This window comes from Capsicum annuum, chromosome 5 (assembly GCF_002878395.1).
Source record: "Capsicum annuum cultivar UCD-10X-F1 chromosome 5, UCD10Xv1.1, whole genome shotgun sequence".
Taxonomy (NCBI): Eukaryota; Viridiplantae; Streptophyta; class Magnoliopsida; order Solanales; family Solanaceae; genus Capsicum; species Capsicum annuum.
The window spans coordinates 19,652,222-19,670,919 of NC_061115.1; the positions used below are offsets into that span (position 1 = coordinate 19,652,222).

The 18,698-nt window shown below is 35.7% G+C and overlaps 1 protein-coding gene across 1 annotated transcript; it reads left to right on the forward strand.

Moving 5' to 3' along the window:
• The first annotated feature begins 14,368 nt into the window (after positions 1 to 14,368).
• Positions 14,369 to 15,692, forward strand: LOC107870425 (BURP domain protein USPL1). Its single transcript, XM_016716957.2, has 2 exons — positions 14,369 to 14,439; positions 14,554 to 15,692. Exons 1-2 carry the CDS (start codon positions 14,395 to 14,397, stop codon positions 15,610 to 15,612), a joined length of 1,104 nt encoding a protein of 367 aa, XP_016572443.2. The 5' UTR covers positions 14,369 to 14,394; the 3' UTR covers positions 15,613 to 15,692.
• Positions 15,693 to 18,698: the final 3,006 nt, after the last annotated feature.

Consider the following 18,698-nt stretch of genomic DNA (forward strand, 5'->3'; position numbering starts at 1 on the left):
TCCCTAATAGTAAGATTTTTGGAATAGTTTCTTGAAGTAAAATTTTTCCAAGAAGAAAGTAGTTTTCTCTACTAGTAAGAGTTGATAATTAGTTTTTAAACCAGAGTTATATAATCCCGAGTTCCAAGTGTCTTGAGTCTAAAAGAGTTCTAAGTTCTTGAGCATTAAAAAAGTTTTACTCTCCATGAGATGTATGCATAAGTTTGAAAGTATTGTTTAAAGCTTCCTTCAGCCTACGAGTAATGAGAATAAGAGGAGAGTACAGATTTTAAAGCTAAAGTATCATGACTCACGAGATTTATGTTACATGCTTTATCTACATGATCTATGAGCTTTACATTTTAGACTTATTTAAACTATGCGAGTCATTCCTATTTGCATGAACCATTTGATTAAAGAGTATTGATATTGTTTTATGTAAATGCATACGCCCCCATATATTCAGTATATACCCAAGTGCTGATCCATATATACATCTATGTGCTACATTGTCTTATAATGTAGGTTCAGGTGGTCAGTCCCAAGCTCGTTAGTGATTTTCGAGTACCTTTGTCTACATTTCCATAGTGGTGAGTCCTCTTGGTTCGAGGACATATGTTTAGATATATTATTATTTTCACTTCAGTTTGAGTCAGTTGGGGACCTGTCCCAATGGCTCTCTAGTTCATGGAGTAGTAGAGGCTTTGTCAGACTAGTTATCAGATTGTTAGTATGTTGAGATTTCCAATATTGTGGTTGTTTGGACATCGTATTTTCTTCGTATTTCCTATCATTTGATATGACAGTGCCATTGTTTTGTTTATTTCATCTCAAAATAAGTTATTATATGTCGTAGTAGGCTCAAAGGGTTAGCTTGGGGTTACTTGTAGCCCTAAGCACCGTGTGACGTCCCAGGAGAAGATTTCGGGTCTTACAAAAAGGGTCAATTCCCTTCACCTATTCAGCCCCAAATCACCAAAATATACTCACTTTCTCTCAAATTCTCTCAAGAACAATCCTTAGGATTTTCAATTGAAGATTCAAATCTCAAAGATTTCACCATCAATTTTCTCAAAATCAAGTAACAAGGTATGTAAAGTGTTTATCCAAGGGTTTCCTTCCACCCTTAGAGTTCAAGAAAGTAATTAAAAAACTAAAATTCCCGATTTCCATGTTGTGGCTTTGATTTTAATCATGTTGATGTTGTGGTATGTATTCTAAGTGGAGATCTTTAATGAATTTCATGAAATCATGTTATTATGTATGTTGGAATCCTTGAATTTGAATTGATTAATGTAGTCATGATGCATTAGTTAAAGTTCGTGCTTAAGCATTGGATTATGCCTCCCATGTGTTTGTTAAAATGCGTAAGTTGATGAAATTGTGCCATGTGATCCATGAGTGGACCTATAATGAACTTATGTTAGAACTACATGTTAAAAATTTCTCCTATATTAGAATTATGCCTTTCATGTGATTGTTGGTAGACCTATGTGAATTGATTAGTGTATTTATGACACACTAGTATGCATTCCTATTCACGTGTAGGTCCATGAATTCCAAGTGCTTGATGAGAAACTTCATTGGTTCATAGTAAATGGTTGACTATTTTCATATCGTCAAGAATTGCTATATTTTATGATTATTCTTACTATCGAGTCCTGGGTGTATTTAATATCTGACAATTTAGTTGATTACCTAGAGCTAGTGTCAGTTTAACGATAATCTTAGTCATGTCATGATCACTAGAACTCAGTCGGTTGCAGAACTTAGTAAATTCAGTATCAGTCCAGTCTCGTTCAGTATTCATTTAAATCTTAAGTAAACTCAGTCAGCTAATAGAATTTAGTAGCATTATGTCAGTCAATGGAACTCAATGAACTCAGTTCAATTCAGTCTAGAATACTCAGTTCAGTGTCTATTTAGTTGGGAATAGGATTCAGCACCGAGTGAACCCAAGGACGAGGGTTCACCTACCAGTAGAGGGTGTGACTCTTAGAAGTAATCCTTGTGTTCCAAAACTATGTAGCCAACTTAGGTTGAGACATTAATCCTGCCAGTTGAGGTTTGATGAAGTGGCTTAACTTGTCAGTTGAGGGTCCCACCATTCTCTTTAGAGTACCTGTCAGATGAGGGTAACTCTTAGCTTGTCCTTACCCGTTGCACGGTATTGATACCTTTCCAACTGGGGTTACAGGTTGGACCTTAAATATATTTAGATAAAGGGGCATGTCGGTTAGATAATTACCTTCTACAGTCTCAGTCTCAGTATTTAGAATAGAACTCATTTAGTTTTACAGAATCAAGACTGTTAGATACAATCACTCAGCTCAGTATGAAACTCAGATAGTTCCATCAGAATCAGGACTGTCAGATATAGTCACTCAGTCAATAGTATATCAATTATTAGTTACATCAGTTATCAGTAATCCATGTTATCAGTAAACTCAGTATTTTGATTCCTTATGACTTCAGTTCTAGTTTATGTATTCATGGATGTATTCTCAGTCAGTCATGTTCATGACTCCTAGTCAGTTATAGTTTATGCATATAAATCCTTGCGTTCAGCCTTACCTCACTTTGCATACCAGTACATTCCCACTTACTGATGCATACTTTTCTTTTGCACTATGGTGTCTTATACCATAGGTTTGGACGCTCAGGTTCTCGATCCTGCATAGATAGCTTCAGGCCTAGCCAGCAACAGTAGATTCGCAGTGAGTCCTCATCATTCAAGGATATTCTTTTATTTCATTATTTTACTAGATTCGGCATTTCAGTAGATGGAGGTAGTTGGGGGATTGTTCCACAACTCCAAATTGTAGACAATTTAGTTTAGAGGCTTTTCAGACTAGAATGTTTAGATAGATATTTTAGGTTTTGTATTGTTATACCTTATTCAGTATTGATTTTAGTATTGAACCTTATGGCATTTCAACCTGTCATTTTGCATTATACATAATTATTATTCAGTTATTATAGCAGGTACCAGTCATGGGTTAACTTCTGGTCCTTAGGGATCATGAGCACCATGTAGCTTTCGGGGTATAGACTCGGGGTATTACACTAAGTCTGATGAGGATCCATAGGAATTCCATGATCAGGTGCAGAAAGTAACAGATATTATGGGGGTGACTACTAGCATGAGTATTGAGTTGGACACATATTAGTTGTAGGATGTGGCTCACTCATGGTTCAAGTAGTGGAAGACAGAGAGGCCACAGATGCAGGGCCCATAGAATAGGAGTTTTCCACTGCTTTCCTTGATAGGTTATTCCCCCTAGAGTTGAGAGAGGCCAAGGTATTAGAATTTATTAACTTGAGGTAGGGTAGCATGAGCGTGAAGGAGGATTCCCTCAGGTTTACCTAGTTAGATAGATATATGCTCCTCATGTGGAAGCTGATAGTAGGTCCAAGATGAGTAAGTTTGTGTCTGGCATATCTGATAGTGTGGTCAAGAAGTGTAGGACCATAATACTGATTAGGGAGATGGACTTGTCTAGGTTAATGGTCCATGCTCAACAAATTGAGAAGTAGAAGGTTAAGAATAGAGAGAGGGAACAAGAAAGATAGGATGGGTAGTTTTAATTTCAGCCAGCCAAGATTAAAAGGTGGTAACCGTCCTCAATTTTATCAGAGGTCTTTAGCACCAACACCCTTTTTAGCTAGTTCCCCAGTTCCTAGATTCAGAAATGATAATAGGGATAAGACATCAGGCTCTAAGTCCCAAGGCAGTGTTAACAGTGACCCTATGAATCCTCTATTTCACAAATATGGTAGGCGCTATCAGGGTAAGTGTAGAGCTGGCAGTGATGTATTCTTCGAGTATGGCAAGTCAGGCCATTAAATTTGGGAGTATTGAGTAGTTGCTCAGAAAGGTAGGGAGTTACGCCAATGGGGTCAGTCCCATTAATCATCAGTTCCACCCGGTTGCCCAACCCAGTATGGTGCCGCTTCTAGTGCTACCAATGGTCAGTGTCCAAATAGATTATATGCTCTTTAGACCCGACAAGATCAGGAAAATTCTCCTGACGTAGTTACTGGTATGTTGCAGGTCTTTTATTTACATATTTATGCTTTGCTAGACCCTGGTTCTTCTATCTCTTTTGTAACTTCATATATAGCCATCAATTTTCGAGTCAATCCTAAAACTCTAGAAGATCCCTTCTCAGTGTCTACCCTAGTAGGTTCTTCTATTGTAGGCAGGAAGGTATACAGGAGCTGTCTGGTCACAATATCTCAGAAAGTCACTTCAGTTGATCTCGTGTAGTTAGAGATGATAGATTTTGACGTCATTCTTGGAATAGATTGGCTCCACTCATGCTATACCTCAGTTGATTGTAGAAACAAAATAGTTTATTTTTAGTTCCCTAATGAGCCAGTCCTTGAATGGAGGGGTAGTACTACAACTCTTAGGGGTCAGCTTGTTTCATACCTTAGAGTGAGATAAATGATATCCAAGGAATATTTCTATCATCTTGTGTGAGTCAAAGACTCTAGTTTAGAGACTCCTAGTTTTTAGTCAGTTCCAGTAGTAAATGATTTTCTGATGTGTTTACTGTAGATCTTCCCAGAGTTTCTCCTGAAAAGGAAATCAACTTCGGAAAAGACCTTCTTCCAGATACTCAGACCATATCTATCCTACCATATAGAATGGCTCCAATCGATCCCAAAGAATTAAAAGAGTAGCTGAAGGATCTCCTAGAGAAGGGATTTATTAGGCCTAGTGTCTCCCCATGGGGCACACCAGTTCTATTCATGTGCAAGAAAGACGATTCTCTCAGAATGTGTATTGATTACTGATAATTGAACAAAGTCACCATCAAGAATAAATATGCACTTCCTAGAATCAATGACTTGTTTGATCAACTTCAGGGTGTCAGTTACATCTCTTAGATAGACCTCAGATCAGGCTATCATCAGCTCAGATTTAGAGAATGTGACATTTCAAAGACAACTTTTAGAACTCGGTATAGTCACTTCAAATTATTATTCATGTCATTTGGTTTTACCAATGCCCCAATAACTTTCATGGACTTGATGAACCTTGTGTTCAAGCAGTACTTGGACATGTTCATCATAGTCTTCATAGATGACATTCTTATCTACTCCCGCAGTGATCATGATCATGCAGACCATCTTAGAATAGTATTACAAACTCTTAAAGCTCATCAATTGTTTACCAAATTTAGTAAGTGCAAGTTTTGGCTAAGGTCAGTAGCTTTCCTTGGTCATATTATTTTTGGTGATGGCATTAGAGTTGATTTCCAAAAGATCAAAGCAGTGAGAAATTGTCCTAGACCCATCTCTCCATCAAATATCAGGAGTTTCTTAGGCTTGGCCGGCTATTACCGATTGTTTGTTGAGGGATTTTCATATATTGCATCCCCTATGTCCAAATTGACTTAGAAAAAAGTCAAATTTTAGTGGTCAGATTCTTTTGAGAATAGTTTTCAGGAGTTGAAAACTCAAATAACTACAACCCCAATTTTGACCCTACCACATAGTTCAGACGAGTTTGTGGTATATTATGATTCTTCCAGAGTTGGTTTGAAGCATGTTTTTATGAAGAGGGGTAAGGTCAAATCTTATGCCTCTGGACAGCTTAAGACCCATGAGAAGAACTATCCTACTCATGATCATGAGTTAGCAGCTGTAGTATTTTCTTTAAAGATTTAGAGGCACTATTGTATGGAGTGCATGTTGATGTGTTCACAGACCATAAAAGCCTGCAGTATGTGTTTTCTTAGAAAGACCTAAACCTCCATAAGAGAAGGTGGTTGGAGTTGTTGAAAGACTATGACATGAGTATTCTGTATCACACGGGCAAGGCTAATATAGTGGCTGATGCTCTCAGTAGGATGTATATGGGTAGTGTTGCTCACGTGGAAGAGGATAAGAAGAAGTTAGCTCAGGAATTTCACCATCTTTCCTGACTAGGTGTTTGGTTAGTCGATTCAGCAGAGGGTAGTAAATGGGTTTAGAATAGTTTATCCTCATCTCTGGTTTTCGAAGTGAAAGAAAAGTAGGACAGAGATCCTAGTTTAGTTAAGATAAAGAGGTCAGTTAGAGATTAAAAGGTAGAGGTTTTCTCCCAAGGGGGAAATAGTGTGTTGCGTTGCCAGGGTCGGCTATGTGTGCCAGGTGTAAACGAATTGACGCAACGAATTCTTGTAGAAGCGCATGGTGAGTGTTACTCTATTGTAATTTGTAGGAGATCTATTGGTGGAGTGGGATGAAAAGAGATATCACAGTGTTAGTAGATAAGTGCTCGACGTGTCAGCAGGTTAAGATTAAGCATCAGAAGCCTAGTGGGTCTATGCCGGAGTTCAGTATTCCCACTTGGAATGGGAGGAGGTTAATATGGATTTTGTGATGGGTTTTCCCCGTACTTATCATCAGCATGATTCCATTTGGGTCATTATAGATAGGATGACCAAATTAGATCATTTCTTACCAATCCATACCTCTTATTCTACCGGGGATTTTGCCAACCTCTATGTCAGAGAGTTGGCCAGATTGCACTGAGTTCTGTTGTCCATCACTTAAGATAGAGGTACACAATTCACTTCTTATTTCTGGAAAGTCTTCCAGAAGGGTCTTGGTACCCAATTTTACCTCAGTACAACCTTTCACCCTCAGAAAAATGGTCATGAAGAAAAGACCATTCAGACTTTGGAGGATATGTTAAGGGTGTGTGCCATTGACTTTAAGTGTAGTTGGGATGACCACTTGCCGTTGACTGAGTTCCCATATAAAAGCAATTATCATTCCAGCATTTAGATAGCTCCGTTTGAGGCGATCTGTCGGAGGAGATATAGATCTTCCATTAGTTGGTTTGAAGGGGGTGAGGCCACAGTGGTAGGGCTTGACTTGGTATTTGACGCTTTTGAAAAAGTTCAGTTGATCAAGAAAAGGCTTAAGATAGCTCAGAGGCGACAGAAATCATATGCTGATGCGTATTTGAAAATTTTTCTTATGAAAGAAGTGAAAAGGTTTGGCAAGAAGGGGAAGCTCAGTCCCCAATATTTCGGTCCTCACCGAATTCTTAGCCATTTCGGAAAGATAGCTTACGATCTTGAGTTGCCTTCAGATTTTGATTCAGTGCATCCAGTGTTTTATGTCTCCTTGCTAAAGAAATGCATAGGTGACCAAACAGTTGTAGTCCATATAGAGGGTATAGATGTTCAGAATAGTCTCTCATTGTAATGCCCAAATCTGGTACCCAAAATGCCGCATGGTGCTCATGACCCCGAAGGACCATAAGCTAAGCCATGACTGATATCTGTACCTATACACTACATAACATACTGTATATAAAGCATAAATAAAGGATGAAAGGCCATAAGGTTCAAATCTGATAAAAACATAACATCTGGTGGGGTATGAAATGCCCAAAACAACTGAAATAACTGTTCGAACATAATAAAGTCTGAATATGATAGTCTGAAAGCCTCTAAAACATGACTGTCTGATTAAGAAGTTGAAGGGACATGCACCCAACTAACTCCGTCGGCTAAAATAACTAAGTACTATAGTAATGACATAACAAATTAGAACATCCTTGAAGGATGAGGACTCACCGCTGACTGACTCCTGATATCTGGAATTTACTGATGCTCTGGAGCTCATGTCTTGAGACCTATGGTATAAGACACCATAGCGTAAATGCATCAGTACTTTGAATATAATGGTATACATGTGAGGTAGGCTAAATGTATGGGGTTCAAATACATGAACAATACTGGATAACTGACTAATATGTGCGTGAGAATACATGTTTGCATACATAGTAACTATATCTGAAGTCGTGATAACATGAATTTGCTGATAACTTAATATGAATGGTAACTGAGTCCTGATGACTAAAATAACTGATAACATGAGTGACTATATCTGACAGTCTTACATCTATTGGGAACTAGCTGAGTTCCGTACTATATCTGAGTTGACTATATCTGACAGTCCTGAATTCTAAAGAACTATCTGAGTTCTTTTATTAAAACTGATACTGATATTGTAGGAAGTAGTTATCTAACTGACATGCCCTTGATAAGCTATTATAGCTAAGGTGGGGTCCAATCTGTAATCCCAATTGGAAGGGTGACAATACCACGCCACTGGTAAGGACAAGATGTGGGTAACCCTCATCTAATAGTGTCCCCAAAAAAGAACGGTGGGGCTCTCATCTGAAAGTGCTTATCCACCTCATTAACCCTCATCTGACAGTGTCGATGTCTCAACCTATGCTGGCTACATAGCTCTGGAACACAAGGATGACTTCTAAGAATCACACCCTCATATGACAGTGTGTGTTCCCATCCTTAGGGTCACTCAGTGCTAATTTCTACTCCCATCTGAATATACATTGAACATGCTGGACTGAACTAGAATGAGTTTACTAAATTTCCATTGACTGATAGAATACTACTGATGTCTGATAACTAACTGAATTCATGAGATTACTGAGGTTACTAAATTACTGAGCTTTCCTGAGTTACATGACTGACTGAGTTCTATGGATCATGGCTTGATTGAGGATATCGTGAAAACATGACATGGCTCTAGGCACACAACTAAATTTTTGGGTACAAGTATCCCCAAGACTCGATAGAGGAAAATTGATAAAGCATGACTTTCTGGAATATATGACTCACATCAAATAATACATAATATCATAAGTTGGGGATTTCATGAAGTACATGGCTATCATATTATCTAACATGGACAGAAATGCTTATAATCATATCGTAATCTCATGTTCTAATATCATGGGCATTCCGACAACATATAAATTTCACAATAATAATATGGAAACTATTTAAACATAAAAGGATGACAAGCATGTCACATTTAGTTCAAGTTTGAGCTATAAGGCATAATTTCTATTCTTTCAAGAATTTTAACAAACACCCTGCATGCACAATTTTGAATAGGTGAAATCATCAAAATTACACATCAGTAACAACCAAATTTACATGTTTCCAACTCATATACTACCATAGTTTCATTAAAAAACATAAAGATTCCAACTTGGGAATCATTCAACTGTAATCACATGAATATTATCAACCCACATCATAATATCACGATTCATAATTTAAAATAGGGTTCTTGATCTTCATGGATGAAAGGAATCCATGAATCAACACAACACATACCTTAATTCATGATTCTTGGAAGATTAACGGTGGAATTCTTGACCTTGGATCCCCAATTGAAAACCCTAGGTGTGTTCTTGAGAGAATTTGAGAGAAACAACAATAATTTGGCTTCAAAAAGGCTGAATGTCGTGTTAAAGATCTTGTATATGAATGTGAAAATAACCAAAATTCCCTTCAAAACACGGAGGTGGAATGCTTAAAAACTGGGCAAAAGACTATAGCCAGGACGGCGCCTAACAAGTCCTTCGGGGTACCCAGGGCGACGCCTTGCAAGTCCGCTGGGGTACCCAGGGCGATGCCCTTCCTGGATCGGTGCTAAACCCTGGGTGATGTGGGCCTATCACTTTTTGCTACTATTTTGGTCACCCAAACATGCCCTTATACTATTCCAAAAATCTCAAAACTCACCCGGAATGTACTACGACCTTATCCCATCGCAAAACAACTTGAAAATCAGAAAATAGAGGTCGGAAAGGTCATCAAATAAATTCCCAAAGTTTGGAGGTCTAAAATGAGACTAAGTGTTGAACACCTAGATAAAATATTCTAAGTGTTGGAACTTCCAAAAAACTTTTAGGAGCAAAAAGAGTTGATTATCAATGTAAGATTTTTGGGGTCTTACACTCATATAAAGAGATCTCAGTCGAAACCCTTGATCATATAGTTCATAGAATGAGTAACAAAGAAGTTTCTCTAGTCAAGGTTCTTTGGAGAAATCAGTTCGTTGAGGGAGTTGCTTGGAAAGAAGAAGAAGATTTACAGACCAAGTATCCTTACCTCTTCTCCGCAAACCCATACTCAACTCATGGTAACGATTTTCCTTTAATTTGCTCAGATCCATACTCAGATTTTCTTTATGAGTTACATATTAATTCAGTTGCATAGCATTCTCATATTAAGCATACTCTCATAAACCCATTCAGTCATGTGTCATGTCTTCAGAATTCAGTCATGCTTTAGTTATGCATGTTCGGCATGAAATCTCAATATATCAGTAGTCTCACTCATGAAATCATGCTCTAGTTGTGCATGTACTGTATATAAATTCAGCCCAATAGTGTTCTTAGTAGGAAGAATATTCCCAAGGGAGAGATATTGTAAGATCCCATAAAATCTTAACCTAATTCATGTCCTGTATAGCATGAAAAGAGGTCCCAGACTTAGAAATTTCAGCTAAGTGTTTATACTTAGAACTATTTTAGCCTTCATAAGTTGGCGATTTTATTTCACGATCCTTACTACCGTTAAATATCAATTTTTAGGTTGATTCATTTTAGAAATTTCAGTAGGTATTCCCGAACAAGTTTTTGGTTTTTTTAACATCGTTTGAAACACGTGTAGAAGTCCAAATTAGTGGAACAATGTGATCTCGACGCACCGCATCACCTATTGCATTGATAAATATTTTTTCCAGCTTCCAGTGCCAATTTCCAGTAAGCCGATGCAGACTCAATGCGGCGCATCGGCCATCGCATTGACCCCATCGACGCGGCGCGTCGGACTGCGCATTGCTGAGTACATTTTCAGTCATTAGAACTCTACATCTTTGAGGATATTTGGGTCATTTTCCCACCCATATTCAGCCCCCAAAATACGAAATTAATCATTTCTAGAGCAAAATTCACCATCAACCTTCATTAGTTCAAGTACCAAGGTATGTGAAGTGGTTATTCAAGGGTTTCCTTCCACCCTTGGAGTTCAAGAAACTCTTTTAAACTATAAGTTAATTGATTTCATAGATTTCATATTGGATTTTGAATGTAATCTTGATTATGATGTTAAATAGGTTTTAAATTCCATGATCCATCTCAAATTTCATTAAAACTAGTTATTTATGGATTGAATTATGTGAACTTTATGTTGAACTCTTGAATTACATGTTGAACATAGTATCCATGATAGTATTACATGTTTATTGACATGTGCAATGCCCATGCTCCCTAAGTGTTAGTCAAAATGTTTAGGTGAATTGACTAGTGAAATCTTGACGTGTTATTATGTGATTTTCATCCATTCATAAGATCATGTATATCAAGATGATAAGACTATGATTCCATAATCTGAGAAAGCATGTGAATAGACTAATGGTACTCAATATTTGGAACATTTCTCTAAGGGGATTGAGTAGGGGTAACACTAGGTCGGGAATCTAGAGGTAGACTAGAAGGTACCGCTAGAACCCAGGTGGAGTAGTGAAGTGCGGAGTATGGGCCCTATACCGAGTCTGCATCCTATGAGTAGGGCAAACTTCCTCTGTATTTCCCCTAGTTAGGATGGAGGTTCCAGCTGAGTTCCTATGACTGTCAGATCCTTATGGAGGCAAAATTTGAAATATGAGTAAGCCATGAGTTAGAGAAGTTTTATAATAACTAGGTTCTTTGTAATGAAATAGAACGCAAAAAGGGGAAACATTCCCAAATGACTTGTAGCCCCTCCTTGTAAGTGTGGTGCGCTAAATACCCATAAAAGAGACTCTATCCAACACTAGTTTGTGGATACCTAGGGACCCCAAACCGTACACTAATACCAAGCTTGTCATAACAAGAATTGGGCCCTGTCCATGATGGGCATCCTAAACCAACCAGGGCTTACAATGAACCCATTATCCTTACCTCAAGAGGATGAAAATAATAAGAAAGTGTAGAAGCTAATCACTAGAATAAAAAGAGAGTTTAATAAGCAAAAGATCAAGTCTATGATGCAAGATTTAAATCCACAAAGTAACAACCCAACACTGCCACAAAGCATTTAATTCAAAGAATACTAACCAAGTCGGGACATGACCTCGTCTATGCCAGAAAAAAATAAAAGTACTGAAAAGAGTAAAAGACAACTAAAGAAAACCAGGCCTTTTCGAAAGGGATAGCTTACAATTTTACCAACTGTATAATTAGGGTATCAAACCACCTAAGTCTGCACAAAATCACAAGAATAGAAGAAAAGCCCTCAGAACCTATATCATTAAATAATGTAGCATTCAGGAAGAATCATTACGGTCAGTACTGACATGCAACCGAAGAAAAGGGATAAAACATATGCATTTCCAAAAACTAGTCATAAATCGCATGCATAACAATTATATGTATCATAGGATGTTGGAATAGGGGCAAGGGTCATGATCCATGATCGTTTAAAATATTAATCCTGAACTATATAGCTCGTACCAACCTCCAAACACCCACGGGATATATGGGTCCCGCTCCCCCTACTGAAAGGGCCCAGTTCATGTTAGCTGCATGTATCGAGAAATTTACTAAAGAAACCAACGGGATAACCATCCAATTATATATACTGTGTAAATCATACACAGTGGTCATAGACCCCTAATGATGGAAACCGTGATTTCCAGTGTTGGTCCCTCCGGGACTACACCTTCTTGGTGAGCTACACAATTTTCTTTAAATTCAAATTAAATAGTTTTATATGTAAAATCAATCATGGAGTATTTTATTAAAGCATTTTCGAATTTGTATCGTCATACCAATAGACTTGCAAGCTATTTTCGTTATGCCAAACCATAACCATTTAACCAATTAAATCTAAATTTTGGTTTAAAATCCAAAACCATAGCTCCTAAGAGAATTCCAAAACCTCTTTACCTTTTTACCATTTAATGTCATGCAATATTTTAAAGGATGAGTTAAATCCTTATCAAGAACAAAATTATGACATGGATTGGGGTTCATTTCATTACCATCACACAAATTTCATAAACAATGTGAGAAGCAAATTCAGTTTGAAATCCATCATTTAAACCATGAATAAATCATTTAAAATAAGAAAAAGTAATGCAAGTGTTTAACAACCAAATATCCTCAATTCTAGTTTAAATCAAATATTCTGGAACACATAAATTACTAATAAATTAATGCAATATTAAAAATATGTAGTTTCCAACATGCTTTTTTACCGAATAAATTTGAGAGAAATTTAGAATTTAAAGCCCAAAGAATTGAATTCTTGAGAAATTCTTGATTTGCTCCTTTTGAAAGTTGAAAAGGGGAAGAACAGTAATGAAAGTTGAAAAGAGTGTGATGTTTGTAGGGATAGAAGACTCTTGTAATTGGAACAATGACAAGTGGCAAGGCACTTGTCCAAATTCATACGTGCAAAAGGTCATTTAGTGTATGAGTTGTCAAATGTTTGTTAATTTTCTAACATTATGACAGGTGTGTTACGTGCAAAATGCCATTTGGTGTATGTGTTATCAAGTGTTTGTTAATTTTCTAACACTATGACAAGTGGCTTACATGCAAAAAGGCATTTGGTGTATACGTTGTCAAGTGTTTGTTATCATTTGATATACAATATGCTTTTCTAACATTATGACAAGTGGCTTGAACAAGTAAACTCTTTTATGCAAAATGTCATCTGTGGTATGTGTTGTCAAGTTTAACATCTTGCACAAGTAAACTTTTACATGCAAAAGACCATCTGTCATATGTGTTATTATGTGTAGTATATATATGTGTGTACTTCAAAAGAATTTCTTAAGAAATCAAAAGAAAAATATCAGATCATATTAAATAAGTCTTCTCTATTTAATTAAGAAAATACATAAATAAGGAAAATTAATTAATCTTAGCAAGTCGATGAAGAATTTAAAAGAAAATATAATATCACTAGAAGAAAATAACCATCACACAAATTGCAGAAGAGTGACGATATGTAGGAGCAGGTTAGTCTATAATGATTACCAATTATTATTCAATCATTATTAAATGGTGAACTAACAAAGAAGGCTTTTGTTCATAAAATTGATGAAAAGAGTGTAATATTTGTAGTGGTAGAAAGCTATTGTAATTAGATCTATGACAAGTGGCAAGCCACTTGTCCACATTCTTACATGCAAAAGGTCATTTGGTGTATGTCCTGTCAGGTGTTTTTTAAATTTTCTAGCACTGTGATAAGTGGATTACATGCCAAAAGTCATTTGGTGTGTGTGTTGGCAAGTCTTTGTTAATTTTCTAACACTATGACAAGTGGATTACATGCAAAAAGCCATTTGTTGTATGTGTTGTCAAGTATTTGTTATTAGTTTAAATTAAAAAAGTTACTTTTTTAATATTATTACAAATGGCTTGAGCAAATAATCTCTTACATGCAAAAGGCCATCTGTTGTATGTGTTGTCAAGTGTAGCAGCTTGGACAAGTAAACTTTTACATGCAAAAGGCCATCTGTTGTATGTGTTTTAACTGTAGTATATATATGCGTGTATGTAGAATTTTTTAAGAACTGGAAATAAAAACAATGGATCTTAAGCTTGATTTTTGTGTTCTCTCCCTAATTTTACTGGTAATTTAATATTCTTTCTCTTCCTTAAATACAGACCAGTTTGGAGTAATCATTTGACTAACTTATTGGTACTAATTACTATATATATATGTTGCTTACCTCATAATATGACAGGTTGCCTATGGAACAGAAGCTAGGAAGAATGCTCAAGGAAATTTCAAATCTTCATTTATTTCTCAAGACAATCATCAACAAGCATTAAAAATGATTTACGGTTCTGAAAACCCATTTCATTATTATAAATATAAACAAGAAGCTGAAGACAAACATCAGTTTTCTAGTTCGAGAAACTTTCTATTTTATTCTCATAAAAAACAAGAGATTTCCAGTTCGAAAAACTTTTTATTTTATTTATATAAAAAACAGGAGGTTTCCGGTTCAAAAAACTTTTTGTTTTATTTACCTAAAGAACAGGGAAATGATGAGCAAGAGGAAACATTGAATGAATATATCCATTTATCATCCCATATAGATCCTTCTCTAGCATCACTTTACTTCCTTATAGATGATCTAAAAATAGGAAAAACCATAAAAAATTTCTCCTTTCCAAGTCGTTCTTCTCTACCATTCTTTCCCAAAGAAGCAGCCGATTCCATTCCATTTTCATTAAAGGAACTTCCAAACCTTCTTCAACGTTTCTCCTTGTCTAAAGACTCTCCACAAGCAAAAGCCATGGAAGATGCATTAAGAGTATGTGAATTTAATTCATCCATAAAGGGAGAGAGGAAATACTGTGCGACATCCGCAGAGGCAATGCTCAATTTTGTTCAAGAAATCTTGGGAGAGAGAACCCAAATAAAAGCGATGTCCACCACAACTCATTCCCCAAAGGACTCAAATAGTGCCTTGCAAAACTATACTATTTTGGATTCTCCAAAAGAAGTTGTCGTTCCTAAGATGGTGGCATGTCATATCATGTCTTGCGCTTACACGGTTTTCTATTGTCATCCCTCAGTTAGCACTGAAAGAAAGATGTTCAAGGTTCCATTGGGGAATGAAGAAAATGGTGATAGAGTGGAAGCAATTGTTGTATGTCACTTGAATACCTCTGACTGGAGTCCATCTCATTTTTCTTTCCAAGTTCTTGGTATATTACCAGGAGCATCACCTGTCTGTCACTTCTTACCATCAAGTAATGATTTAGTGTGGGTTCCAAAAATAATTGTCACTTGAAATAAAATGTTTTGAAGGATTGGAGTAATTAGCTCCACCATATATATAACTGCTTATGCATGTACTAATATTTGCTTGTACCTTAGTGTATTTCATCTAGCACTTCTTATATACCCTATTTTTTTAATGCTGCTATATCATGATAAGAACTCTTGTTATCAACATTAATGTCCCAACTGAAATTGTTAAACATATTCATGTGAGAGTTGTTCTCACTACGAATTTATGCTTCGAAAATCTACACCATCTCATGAACTTTAATTATTTTTTTTTAAATTGACAAGTACAACATTGTCTCTTGAAGTTTACAAATGTTAGATACTGTAATGTGTTCTTTTTTTTCTTTGATTCACACTTGGTAATTTAGTTTCGTTTGTTGCCATTGTAAAAGTATTTTGTAGCCAAAGATTTTGCAGCTGAATATTTCTCCATTCACATGAAAATGTTCAAATTTATATCTTTCATTAATATCATGTATGACATCAACAAACCCATTCTCATCTCTATCAATAGGGATCAAGAGTTTTCTTTCATTCTTGTATTTCTTCTCCCTTTCTTATTTCATTCTTGTATTTCTTCTCCCTTTCTATAAGAGTAACTATTCTCATTTTTTTTGAGTGATCTTGTAAGGTTGTTCTCTTGGGATATTTGGGTTAATTAGAGTAACTATTCTCATTTTTGTATCCTCTCTATTGTAATCTTAATCTTATTGATACAGTGCAATTGCTCATCTCCACTTGTGGATGTAGGTCACACTGACCAAACGAAGTTAAATTTATGTCTTCTTTCTTTAATTACCATTATCATCATCATGTTATTGTCTTTGTTATTGTCATTATAAAATTATTTGGTATTAGAGCCGAATCTAATCAGGTTATTTTAGTAGCAGAAATGACTATAACAAAGACTTACATTGAGCAATTTGATCAAAGTGCAAATTTTGAAATGTGACAATTAAAGATGGAAGCTATGCAAATTTTGAGATGTGACAATTAAAGATGGAAGCTATCCTAAAGAAAATGAGAAAGAGCCTTAAAGCATGACAAATTTGGAGCTTGTCATTAAAGACAAAAAGGCAAAATTAAGTATCATTCTAAATCTTTCAAATGAGGTTTTGCATGAAGTATCTATAGAAACCACAACAAAAGGCATATGGGAAAAAACTAATAATCTTGTATATGAAAAGAAAAGTGAAAAATAGACTTTACCTGAAAAAAAAAGTTTTACTCATTTTGTATGATTAAAGGTACTTCTACACTCACACATCTTGATGCATTTGATTCTACTCAATTTGAGTAAATATGGATGCAGAAGTTAATGATGAAGATCAAGATGTCTTATTACTTATTTTCTTATCCCAATCATTTAAGTATATTACAGATACTATCCTTTATGAAAAAGGATAATATCTCTTATAGAAAAATCAAATCTATCTTCAAATCCAAGGAACAAATAGATAGAGATATTACTGAGAAAAGTAGTGTAACCCATGAGGAAGGATTATTTTTAACAGGTAGATTTAATAAGAAATAATCAAATAGTGAGAGGTCTAAATCAAAGTCAAAGTATAAATAAAAAAATTTAGCGTGCAAATACTGCATAAGAAATTTCATATTATTTCTGAGTGCTATAAATTGAAAAACAAAGAAAAGCATAAGAAAAATAAAAATAAGTACCAAAACGCTGACCCCACCAAAATAAGTGTAACTGCTGATGATCTGAGGGAACAATACTTTTAGCTATTGACAATAGTTTTAAATCTAACGATGAGTGGATTTTGAATTTGGTTTGTTCTTATCATATTTCTCTAAATAGAGATTTGTTTACCACATTGAAATTAGTTAGTGGTGGAGTTGTCTTGATGGATAAAAATGCTCCTTGAAAAACTTTTGGTAAAGGTACAATCCAAATCCAAATTAGAATGCAGGATGGTGTTATGAGAACTCTCATCAATGTTAGATATATTTCTGACTTGAAGAAAAATATTATTTAATTGGTGTTAGAGTTTGTGACCCAAATTTTGTTGATCCATCCTTGAAAAGTTCGCAGTGCGACCCATGTATGGACATATTTATTTTTGGACTTAAGATTTATTTGTATTCATGTATTATATAAGTGCGTTTAGTGGCTTATTTTTGGGCGTGAACAATTACGTCATTGAGACTTTTCTCTCCTCTATTGTACTCCTCTCCATTATATTGAATTCCTCCACCTCTGCCCATGATTTTTCTCGTCAGAGTTTTCAAGTAAATTTGTGTATTTCTTATTGTTTCTTTTGCTTTGTGGTATTATGTATTTTGTTCGATCATAATAATTGGGTACTCAAGAATCTCTTGGGTTCAAATATACATGTGAAGTAAAGTTATGAAAGTCTCTCTAGGTGCTTTTATAATCATGAAAGCACACAGATCAGGTATATTGTGTACTTTATTGGGATGCATTATTACATATGCTATTGTAGTTTCTACCTCAAATAAGTCTAATCTTGATATCACTAAATTATGGCATATACGATTGGGGTATATGAGTGAGAAAGGTCTTTCCATCCTTCGCAAAAGAAGTCTCATGTGTGGACATAGTACTGAAGAATGGAGTTCTATGAAAATTGTGTGTTTGGAAAGAAAAATGTGTTAGCTTCAAGTCTCCAGCAATTCATCAAACAAAAGGTACTTTGGATTGCATTTATTTAGATCTTTGGGGTTTTTCGCATACCTCATCAAAAGTTGGTGCCAGTTATATGTTAACTTTCATTGATGATTATTTAAGAAAGGTTTGGATTTATTTCCTGAAAAACAAAAGTGATGTTTTTTTAACTTTCAAACAATGAGAAGTTTTGATTGAGAATAAAAAAAACAGATCAAGCGGCTTAGAACAGATAATGGCTTGAAATTTATAATGATGAGTTCAATGAATTTTGCAAAAATGAAGGAATTTCTCGATATTGCACTATGAGGATAATACCTCAATAAAACAGTGTTGACAGGACTCTTTTGGAAAGAGCTCGTTGCATGATTTCAAATGATGTGCTAACAAATGCTTTTTGGGTAGAGGATATCTCTACAGCTAGTTATATTGTCGATCGTGCT